The 12,281-nt window shown below is 35.6% G+C and overlaps 1 protein-coding gene across 5 annotated transcripts in view; it reads left to right on the forward strand.

Annotated features, from left to right (window-relative positions):
- Positions 1-12,281, forward strand: part of SCYL2 (SCY1 like pseudokinase 2) — a 60,885-nt gene that overhangs the window by 13,094 nt on the left and 35,510 nt on the right. For all 5 annotated transcript variants that reach the window (XM_088025302.1, XM_028121605.2, XM_028121608.2 and 2 more), the window contains 2 exons: positions 885-1,089; positions 8,840-8,997. In XM_088025302.1, the coding sequence (XP_087881428.1) occupies positions 913-1,089; positions 8,840-8,997 (335 nt within the window). In that variant the 5' untranslated portion in view covers positions 885-912. The remainder of the gene's footprint in view (positions 1-884; positions 1,090-8,839; positions 8,998-12,281) is intronic.

Genomic DNA, 12,281 nt, shown 5'->3' on the forward strand with positions numbered 1-12,281 from the left:
AGTCGCTTAACCAACTGAGCCACCCAGGCACCCTACCAGGGCTTTTCTTTTAGAAGATATTCTCAAGTGATTTCATAGTTCAACAGTAATTATTTTATTTACTTATTTGTTATTATTTTTTTAAAGTTTATTCATTTTTTAAGTTAATCTCTATACTCCGCATGGGGCTCGAACTCAAGAGTCACATGCTCTTCTGACTAAGCCAGCCAGGTGCCCCCAATCAATTCACTATTCATTATGTTAGTGGTGAATAAAACTTCTATAAAATACAAATTTGTTGTTGAGTATAGTGTTAGCTCTTTTCAGGTTTTTTTTTTTTTTAAATAAAATTTTATTTATTTGTCAGAGAGAGAGAGAGAGTGCTCATGCCCAAGCAGGGGGAGGGTTAGGCAGAGGGAGAAGCAGGCTCCCCTCTGAGCAAGGAGCCCGATGCGGGACTTGATCCCAGGACCCTGGGATCATGATCTGAGCCGAAGGCAGAGGCTTAACCTACTGAGCCACCCAGGCCTTTCACCCGCTCCTTTCAGGTTTTATATGGTGGTTTTTAGTGTGAGGAAAGATTTAGACCCTCTACACCACTAAAGTCTTGAGGGTCCATGTTATATAGAGTTGAACAACATTCATGTCAGTGTCAAGTGTGAATATGTCTTTTCCTGTTCTGTAATAATTGAGGTTGAAAAGAACAATTTGGTTCCTAGATTTAAATTTATATTCAGGTGTGTTGGGTTCTTTGAAGACAAAACCAACATGTAGCTTTTGTCTCTGTAGGATTTTTTGTTCACTGTTTGGGGTATATTAAGTTTTTCAGACTAAATAATGAATGTTAAGTGCTTAAACAAGTAAAACCAAATGATCAGTGCTTCCCTTTCCCCCTGTGTTTCTAGGTAACTATAACTACTCGATATTGCAGCCATGGAGTCCATGCTTAATAAGTTAAAGAGTACTGTGACAAAAGTAACAGCTGATGTCACTAGTGCTGTAATGGGAAATCCTGTCACTAGAGAATTTGATGTTGGTCGACACATTGCCAGTGGTGGCAATGGGCTAGCTTGGAAGATTTTCAATGGCACAAAAAAGTCAACAAAACAGGTAAGTTTCGATTCAGAGTCCATTTGGCAAAAACACACATACTAATTAAGTACCATAATGTGCATATGCATATTTATGTTAAGAAATGTCAAAAGTAATGGTTCTTTACTTCTCATTTCTATCTAACAAAGTCATACAAAAATAAATGCTTTTAAACATGCCCTGAATCTCCTGGTTACAAATATATTGTTTGATATATCATCCCATCTTGTAATTTAATTTTGCTTCCTTAATAAAAATTAATGTATCTGTTGAGCAAAGAAGCATATTAGATTTTAATTTTTAAATTTAATTTTTGAAAAAATTTTTAAAGATTTTTATTTATCTGTCAGAGGGAGTGAGAGGGAGAGAGCACAAGCAAGGGGAGGGGCAGGCAGAGGGAGAAGCAGGCTCCCCACTGCGCAAGGAGCCTGATGTGGGACTTGATTCCAGTACTCTGGGATCATGACTTGAGCCTAAGGCAGACGTTTAACTGACTGAGCCACCCATGCATCCTGCATATTAGAATTTTAGTGTTTCTTTCAGAATAAAAATTGCAAAATACTCCATTAAATTTTTCCAGCATTACATGCATTCTTATTGCCCTTTTATTTTATAGCCTTCTGGAAAGTAGACTTCTGTAACATTATTTTGTGTTTAACTTGATAGTTTTTATTATCAGAAGGGAGTGCCTTTGTGGAATAGTAATGTGTTTTACAATACATTGATTTCAAAGTTATTTTAAAACTGTTCTTTCAGTAGAGTCATTGGAATGAGTTGTTTTTTTTTAAAGATTTTATTTATTTATTTGACAGAGAGAGACACAGCGAGAGGGAACACAAGCAGGGGGAGTGGGAGAGGGAGAAGCAGGCTTCCCGCTGAGCAGGGAGCCCGATGCGGGGCTCAATCCTAGGACCCTGGGATCATGACCTGAGCCGAAGGCAGACACTTAACGACTGAGCCACCCAGGCGCCCAATGAGTTGTATTTTTATTTTTATTTTTTTAATTTCACTTAAGAGACCAACAGATGGTTCTTAGAAATGTGGAGGATTGTTAGTGTTAAATTTTACTAACAGTTTTCTGTTGGAATTGTTAAAGAATTGAAAAACCTCCAGGTTTAAAACTTCTGTAGAAATAGGTTCTTTAAAAAGAAAAATCATTGTTTCCAAAAGTACTTTGATTTCTCTACAAGTGAAACATACGGATTATAAGATGTTTGGGATTAATTACACATATTTTCCAGTGACTCTGTCTCAGTCATACACTTGTGGATATGCATTATTTTTGACTTTTCCAAAGTCAGCTTATTTCCCAAACAGCAAGTGTATTAAAGACTGAATCGGCTTTGGTTATCCTTTTATGAAGTAGGAATCTTGGTCTTGTGATAGATTGCTGGTATGTAGTTTATATCTGACCTGTAAATCTTGTTTTTATTGCCGTTTGGTTGAAAGTCTTTAAGTCCAGAGCTGATCTGTATTTTAAATGCTCATTGATTTGTCATTTTTGAACATTGTTTTCTCTCTCAATTCATCAAGAGCTCAAAAAAAAAGTGGTTTCTTGAGTATTGAATGCTTAAACTATTAATGAGGCCATGAAGTTATGTAAATGACCAACCTCTAACACTAGCTTTTATAATCAATTATATAAGGGGAAAATGAAAGAACACCAAATGTACTAAATATTGCATTATTTATTAAGGATGTAACATAATAGTGTCTTTGTGCTTAGCCAAAAGAGTACTAGTTGTTTGTGTTTGTATCAGAAGTCCATACGTGGAAATTCTCTGATAATGTTGAAGCTTCTGTTACTGTTCATAGAACATGAAAACCAGGCATAAAAAATAGGTAATTGGTTAGATATTGCACAGTAATACACCAGTTCTCAACTGCTGAGTGCCAGAATTGGGTTCTTTTAGGAGACTACTATATTTTTCCCCCTGAATTTATTGCTTCGCGGAAAAAGATAGTTTTGGAATATATCCGTGCTCTTTCTGGATATAGTTTTGAATCTTCTTTCTTTACTTCTTTCAGACCTAAGGTGTCTGACCTGAGTATCCTATCTGGACTACTGGCTAATTCGTTAAGGAACAGCTAAGTCTTTAACCAACCTTGGCATTGAAGCCTCATTTTAATTTCTCCCTTTATTGTAGTTTAATTCTTTTTCAATGATCTCATTTTTTTTTTAAGATTTTATTTATTTATTTGACAGAGAGAGACACAGCGAGAGAGGGAACAGAAGCAGGCGGAGCAGGAGAGGGAGAAGCAGGCTTCCTGCGGAGCAGGGAGCCCGACATGGGGCTCGATCCTAGCACCCTAGGATCAGGACCCGAGCCGAAGGCAGACGCTTAATGACTGAGCCACCAGGCGCCCCTCAATGATCTCATTTTTTAATAAAAAGGAATTAAAGAAGATAGATAATCTAGAGCTGTGCTATCCACTATGGTAACCACAGGCTACATATGTCTATTTCAATTAGTAAAAATTAAATTCAGTTCCTCAGGTGCACTAGTCGCATATTCAAGGTTCCTTAGCTCTGTGTGACTAGTATTACCATACTGGACAATGCACATATAGAACTTTTGATCATTACTGAAAGTTCTGTATGACAACACTGATCTTAGAGAAACCAGGAGAAAAATAATGGAAAAGGATATTCTTCTTGGTCCTTTTTTTCCCCCCTTGCATAAAGGGACACTGAGAGCATTTTTCTTAACCCTCTCAGCCTTTCTTGATCTAGTATACAGTGTACTTGGTTGCATATGTGTTTTATAGCAGATTATATGTTCTTAAATTTGACTTTGTGGTAACATCAGGTTAGGGATTTAGGGGTAGGAGATTCTGTGTACTTTTTTGTTAGGGTTATTTCAAGTTCATGGTAGTACATGATGAATTACAATTTTCAAATCACGTACAACTTTTGCCTTTTTAACGTAAATGTTTGAAAGCCTCTTAAAGGAGTGGAGTAGTAATAAAAGCACCTACAGAACAGATGAAAAAAGTACATATTTATGAAACTTGGAATGCAGCAAGGTAAAAAGAATTGGTAAATAAAAATTTACTTGTGTGCCTCGTAACATCATTGTACCTGATTGGACATCTATATTATTATTATTCTGGGTTTATGCTTCCAAAAACCAATTTCTGTTGTTTTTGTTTTTGTTCTTGAAAGATATTCTTTGAAGAAACATCTCCTAATAAGTAATTTATGAAAGTTCAATTAAGGGGCGCCTGGGTGGCTCAGCGGTTAAGCGTCTGCCTTCAGCTCAGGTCATGATCCCGGAGTCCCAAGATTGAGTCCCATGTTGGGCTCCCTGCTTAGTGGGGAGTCTGCCTCTCCCTCTCCCTCTCCATCTGCTTCTCCCCCTACTCATGCTGTCTCTCTCAAAATCTTAAAACCACAATGAAAGTGCAATTAAGAATTCCAAGAGTTTTTAAGAAAAGTTTAGAGTTGATTTTTTACAGTTAAATAAGGTGTTTAGGCCAGTTTTGTATATAAAATTAAGATTTTTAAAAGTTATTATTTGGGTAAACTTAACACAACATGTAAACGTGTTGAAATGGATAGATCATTAATTATAGCCTATGAGCATTTGAAGCTACTATTTAGGCTTATGTATTATTTAGTTTCCTTTTTGAATATTCAGTTAGAAGCAGCTCTTGGTTCCTAACCCTTACTCTTTTTAGAATTTTAGTAGAGATGTTACAAGACATTTCAGGATGACATTTAGGGAATAAAAATTGTGTCTCTTCAGTTTTTAAATATAAGCATATTTTTAAATTATCTGGAATAGTGCACAAATCATGAGTGTACAACTTGATGAATGTTTAGTATGAGCACACCAGTAACCAACATCCAGATCAAGGAAGCATTGCTAATCTTCATCATGCCTTTTCATAGTCATTACCTCTCCCCATCTTCTCTCCAGTGGTAACTGCTATCCCGTCCTTTGACTCTTTAGAGTAATTTTTCCTGTTTTTGAACTTTAATTTGTGTGTGTGTGTGTGTGTGTGTGTGTTTGTGTTGCTTGTTTGTTTGTTTAAATGGAATCATGGTAGGTGCTCCTGTGTTTGGTTCCTTTTCCTTAAATGTATGTTCATGGGATACATCTAGGTTGTTGAACATAGCAGTTTTTCTTTTCACTAAAATATAGGGTACTGCTATGAACATTTGCTGGCATGTTTCTTTTGCCCTGACTACTGCATAAGCTTTAAAACACCCCCAGTTAAATGACTGTTCCTATGAGGATAATAAAGATAGATTGATTTTTAAAATTATGTAATAAATATTTAACTGATATTCATTATTATAGCCACTCTACCAGATGTAGTCTTGGACATGTCCTTTCCTTACTGCAAAATCTACATTATGTTATCCAAATGACAGTATTTAGGTGAGGCTTGCTGATACCGTATAGGCAAAGGCATAATTAAATTATTATGAAAAGCTAAAGTATAATAAATTAGCAGTTTTAAATAAAAGAAACAAACAAAAAAACCATTGTGCAAAGCTAAATGTGTTAAGTTGCTTAGGTCAATAATGATCATAGACGATCTTTAATAATTTTAAGGGGTATATCTTGTTACCCCTCAGTCTTCTCAAATATCAAGTTGTTTTAACTTAATCTAAATACAAATTTAAATTTTGTTTTCTTGTTTTAAAAAAGGAACTTTGCCCTGAAATCACATGAAAAATGAAGAAGAGTATGATGGTTGGCAGTCATCACTGATCAGTCATGAAAGGTCTATAAAATAGAGTTCACAGGGAATATCTGTGTCTCAGAAACCATCCCTGGTGGCTTTGAGGGATAGGTTAGTGGAGGTCATGATTACTACTAGGAATCCTACTAGACACATTGGTATATATCTACTTAGACTGTCTTGTTTTCAGCAAGAGTTCAACTTTGTAGTAAGCTAAGTAGCTTTAAAAAGTTATAAATTAGACTTGTATCAAAAGGTAGTCTCCATTTTGATAAGTATTAGTTTTTAGAATAATTTATTTTATAGCCATTTTTATTTACAGATAGGCAATTGAGAAAAAACACTTTTTAGTAGGTAACTTCCTTTGGCAATGTGTTTTCAAGACTATGAAGTGAATAAAAGAACAAAAGAATGCCAAATACTCTTACATTTTGTTTTAGTAATTTTTGTATAAAAAGACTCCAAATTTAATTAGAATTAACAGTTGACTCTTAAGTGGAAGATATTTCGGGTAATTGCACTACGTCATCTTTTCTGTATATTTGAAAATCTTCATAATAAAGAGTCAAAAAAGGTTTTAATTCAGGATGATAATGGAAAGCTTCCAGTAACTTCTTGTTTTTATTTACCACTAGGCAATAAAAATCTGAATGTTGTCTAGGTGTAGATCCTGTAGTGGATACAGAGACACTTAAGTTATGGTTTCTTTGTTCTTGGGAGGGGGCATGGTTTCTTTTTTTAAGAAGCTTGTAATATGCGTAGGGTAACAGGACTTTTACACAAGTGATATGTGTTAACAGAGTGTGTAGTAAAGTAGTAGAAGGAAAACATAAAAGATAATAGTCTGTTCTGAAGAAAAGTTTTGAGGTGCAGGCTAAGAGTTTTTAGGAAGTCAGTATGAGGTCTGAGGATTAGTCAGTCACAACTTTATTGAAATTGGTTTATATTATTTTATTTATTTATTTTTTTAAAGATTTTATTTATGTGTTTGACAGAGACACAGCGAGAGAGGGAACACAAGCAGGGGGAGTGGGAGAGGGAGAAGCAGGCTTTCTGCGGAGCAGGGAGCCCAATGCGGGGCTTGATCCCGAGATCATAACATGAGCTGAAGGCAGACGCTTAACGACTGAGCCACCCAGGCGCCCCGAAATTGATTATTTTTAATTAAACCAATTGGAACAAAGAGAAAATCTTTTTAAGATGGTTGATAATCTTTTCTGATCTATGTAAGAATCTTTTTATCTGTGACTTAAAATAATAAATGAAGTGTTTTTCCTTAAGAGTGGTGAAACTGCAAGAGCTCAAGAGCCATTTCATATGATCTTTTTTGTAAGGACTTAAAACATCTTGAAAAAATAAACACATTTAAATTAGATGCATTTATAAAATGTGTTGTAGCAGAACACTTACTAAAATAAGATTGTGCGCACAAATAGTGAGATAGGAACTTGAACTTCTAGGTCATTTGTTTTTAGTTCAAATTAATATTACATAACACTCTTAGCTCTTGATAGTCCTTTGTCTCATAAATGATCAGAAGAGCTAAGATTATGAAAAAAAAGCTAAGATTATATATTTATACATGGGTGCTATTTAAATATCTCAAATGATTGTTTTCCTGAAGACATACGTTGTGTTTTCCTGGGGTGCTCTATATTTATTGTCCCTATATTATTTCTGGGGAGACAGAATGGTGTATTGGCTAAGCATGTGGTCCTCAGAGTGGAAATGACTGGATTTGAATCTTGATCTCACCAATTGTGAGATTTTAAATAATACATATACCTTCTCCACAGTGTCTTCATCTCTGAAATGAGGATAATAACTTGTCTTGTAGGATTGCCGTGAGGAATGAAATCACATGCTTTGGGAATGGGATGTTCAAGTTGAGTTACTAAATAGTCCCTTTGTTATCACTTTTCAGAGACTCAATCTTCTAAAATCCTTAACTTACTTATATACATATAAGGAGCCTCCAACTTAAAACAAGTTGTGTTTGAGAAATTTATTGGTTTGGGAATTCTGCAGTGCATCTCTGTTAGGTAATTAGGTTGCCAGGCTAACTTGTAAAAAAACAATAATTCCAATGTAGCAGAAATAATAAGAGAACAATAAAATGGAAAAATACTGTCTTGGATATTGATAGTTGAGTAGTAGTAGGTTTGAATTAGAGACTTGAAAGATATTTGTATATAAATTCTGAAAGTCATTCAGAATCTTTCAAGGAATTTTGGTAGGCCAGCATTGATTCTTTGCTAATTTTGCTTCCAGCTTTATCATTTTTCTTTCCATTGTGATGGAGATCTAGCATCACTGATGTGTTACACGGTGGTACTGTATCAGCTGTCAATACAGCTATTTTTTGATTGATTTGTTAAGCTTGGGTAACTGGACAGGAACTATTTTTCCTTGGGTAACAGAAAATGAAAGGAAGAAGATAGTTAAGGAGGATGTGTGCTTTTAGTAGTATAAATAAGCTGTGAATGATCTCAAAGAGAGTGGGAGAGCAGCTTCCGGGTACTGGTACCATTCATTCCCAGTTAACTGCCCATAATAGGAGGGGGTAGGCTGGAAGGAAAGAGTGAGTATAGGTTATTCATATGTAAAAGTTGCTTACAAAATGCGTTTTTGTATAAACAAGCACTCCTTGACATACACAACTTTTCTTCCAAAAAAATAATTCAAGATTTTGTAGGGTTATCAGGTTATCATTATGAATAATATTTTGAATTTTTAAACATTTTAACTTTTATTTGAATTCTGGTTAAATAAGAGATAACTACATAGGGTACAGCACATTACATACACCTTGTGTGTATCAGGGTTCAAAGATGGAGATTTTCCTATGTTCTCTTTAGATGGGGTTCTAGGTCTCATACTTTTAAAAATATTTAGATTTGCTAATCATGAAGGAAACAACTTTTTGATATCAGAAAAGTATTACAATGGTGCTATAATTTCCATGACATTAGATTTTAGTTATTTCTATTTGTAGACTGTTGTGACACTTGAATAAAATCTTACTACGTTTGTGTATTCTTGATTAAAATTAGATGCACAATTCTTTCATTAGGAAGTGGCTGTTTTTGTCTTTGATAAAAAGCTGATTGACAAATATCAAAAATTTGAAAAGGATCAAATCATTGATTCTCTAAAACGAGGAGTCCAGCAGTTAACTCGATTACGGCACCCTCGACTTCTTACTGTCCAGCATCCTTTAGAAGAATCCAGGTAAATTTTCATAAAAACTTACATAAATGACTTGTTGAACAAATAGTTAATAATTGTATGTTTAAATTCTGTGGAGCATGCTGTCAGTGAAAAATTCTTAGAAACTGAGTGTTGCGTTCTTATGGATTTATTATTTCTGTAAAATTTATTTGCATATTCTATGTATTTGCCTCTTTTTGAAATATTAATAAAAGTTTTCTTCACAGTTGCCATCAGTCTGTGCCATCAGTCTCTATGCTCAGCACTACAGTGGTCAAAGTGGAAGATACAGAAGTATAGCATACAGTCCATGTCTGAAAGGAGCTCTCCTTGTTTATTTGCTAGAATATTTTGTACCCTTTGCATTGATTACGTATTTGTGGGCTCTTTTTAAATGTGTGTTTCAGGTACTCTTCTAAACATGTAACCTGATATGCTAAGCATATCAGTCCATAACCTGCAGTTACTCTACCGTTTATTTTTCTCAAGGATGAGCTTGGGAACTGTTGCTGAGAATGAGAATATAAATGAAATTTATATATTTATATTGTGTAATCTTAACTGGATCCTCAAGCCTGTGGTGCTTTTACTAGTCCATTAGATACCCTAGCTATATAAACTTTTCTCGCATTACTCGTAACCCCTAATTTCCTTCTTTCTTCCTTCCTACCTAGCAGACTATTCGTCTCTCTTAGTTCAGAAGATCTTAACGAAATGGTTTGTCATTTGTGTTCTGTGGACTCTAGAATTTTAAGGATAGGGGAAGAACAGATAGGTGAACAAACAGTGCTGGCAGAGTTCTAGGTTTCCAATTTCCCTTCAGCCAGGACACTTTTACTTTTATCTTTTTATGTATTGGATTTCTGTATAATTATTACTTTGGAATCTTCAGTAACCCCCTGTCACTTATCCCTCTCTGCCAAGAGCACGAGTTACTTTCTTTCAACCTAAAAGAAAAAAACCTAATATTTACCATGAAAACTGTATTAAATGCTTTACATTTGTTTAACTCATTCAGTTCTCACAGTTACATGGGAGAACTGAGGATCAGAGACATTACTTAAGCCACATAGTTATGACACCTTGATTCCTCAGTCCGTTTTTTTTATTCCACTGTATCATGGTGTGCCTACCCAGAAATATGTCCATCTCTTATGATGATAATATTTTTATTGCTCTCCTTTTCATGAATAAACCCAAAAGAAGAGTATAGTTGTTGACTCTTACGTAACATTCACTATTGTGAACTCTCTGTCCTGAAGTGGGTAAGTTTTGTTTGCCACACTTGTCCTGAGTGTTCTGACCGATGCTGTTTCCTCTGGAGTGTTTTCTATCAGTGTCTACCATGTCACCTATCAGAATGCCCACCCATCTTTGTTATTTTAACTGGTATCAATGTGTCTTATATTTCCTCATTACATTTCAAGACTCTTGAGGGGAGAAGCTGTCCCTGCAGCTTCTTTTATAGTGATTTAAATATTATAGAAGTGGGGATTTATTGGTGATCATTAAGAGAGACAATTCAAAGATTACTTTAAGGCATCTTCACTGTTAAGCTGTAAAACTGTAAAATTGATAGGAATAGGACAACTTTAGGGAAGGAAAAAACGACTTCCAGTTTTTTATGAATTAATAATTAGAAATAACACTGGAATTATCCAAAAGAAATGTGCTATAGTAAAGTCATCCAGGTGAAAGCTCGGAGTTGGTGATATGTTTTGAGGGTAACATGTAGGCAGTAATTAAAACCATGAAAAAAAGAATTTTTCAAGAGCATGAGTCGAAAGAGCAGAGTACTGAGGACAGAACTTGAAATGTAGAGGGAAAAGAAGAGCCAGGAGAAGAAAGGAGCGATCATTGTTACATGGCGGGAGAAAAACAGGCAGCTGAAGGTCATGGAAGCTAAAGGAGGGGAGAAGGGACACACTCAAACTGAGCACCACTGAGGAAAAAGAAAATAAAGACTGAGAAGAGTTCATTACATTTGACTAGTGAGAGGTTGTTACTGATCTTTAATAATATCGGTAGTAGGATGGTGGTTTGGAAGCTAGAAAATAGATAGGAGCCCAGCAGAGAAGACTTCATTATGTGAATAAAGTCCCAGAGGAGGAACTGAAAGGAAATTTTGGGATGGTAGTTGAATCACTAATATGGTGAAGTTTAGGGAAATGAGGTCATTCATGTTAGATGAACTTTATGCTTTTTTTAAGTAGAAAGTGTATAATAGGTGAGTGGTGGGTAAAGGGGGCCATGGAATGAGGAGCTAGGAAGAGGACAATAAAAGAATGTTCTTGAATGTTGGAAAAAAGAGCAAGGTTAAAGCATACTATGTGACTTAACACTTAAAAAGACTTGGGCTTTCTGTTCTTTGCTGGTGCTTATGACATAAGCAACAGAGTAAAAGGAACTTGTAGTGGTTATTACAGGGTTAGTAGGGGTTTGCTCAGTAAAGGGTAATTTGGGTGATAGTTTATTGTGATAGGTGGGAGAAAGAAAGGAATCAAATATGTATGGTCAAGACTGAATACTTTGAATTTGGTTAATAAAGGTGTTGGGGAGCTAGATTTTGTGGAGGTAGTAAAGGGGTAGGAGATAATGGCTGGTAAATAGCTGTGGTTGGGGAAGTGGTTTTTGAGAAGAGGATATAGCCCTTCTGGTATGTGACTATAATGATGATGGAAGTGAATATTCATGAAAGATAAGAGGGCTTCCAGCTTGAGGAATAATCATACGGATGTTGATGTGGCCAAGGATGATGTTGGGGTCAAGACAGAGAGGAAACAAATAGGAGTAGCTCAGATACGTGAGTCATGGGAATTATAGAAAACTGGAGAAAAGACTTGAGAGTATTTGATCAGTTTTCCTCCAGGACAGTTCAGCAAAAGGAAACCTGGTGTCCACTGTGTTTATGAGCATGGTGAGAGAGTAAAGAACAAGGTAGCATGTTTTTTGATGACTGAGCAGGTGTAATAACTCTCTCCCTCAGCCTAAGCAGCTCTGTCGTAATCTTTCATGTATATTAAGCTTCTGCAAATGTTTTCATTAGAAAAATGGGTTCAAGGTGAAAGAAAACTTACACAGGTATAGTGGACAGATGGAACAGCAAAAGGTGTACTTGCCATTAAACAGTTACAGTCCAGGTACAGAGGCTTGGTCTAGCTTTGTTACCACAGTACCTTGTATGTAGTTCTTCATTGCTAGAGCCTAAATAAGCCCAAGGCATAAAATGTTAGGACTTGAGTCTCAAACACTTGGTAATTACAATAGCAGTAGTAAAGATTTATTAAGTTTACCTGCTAGTGACT

This window comes from Eumetopias jubatus, unplaced genomic scaffold, assembly GCF_037043125.1.
Source record: "Eumetopias jubatus isolate StellerSeaLion01/CBP00866 unplaced genomic scaffold, mEumJub1_p1.0 scaffold_8, whole genome shotgun sequence".
NCBI lineage: Eukaryota > Metazoa > Chordata > Mammalia > Carnivora > Otariidae > Eumetopias > Eumetopias jubatus.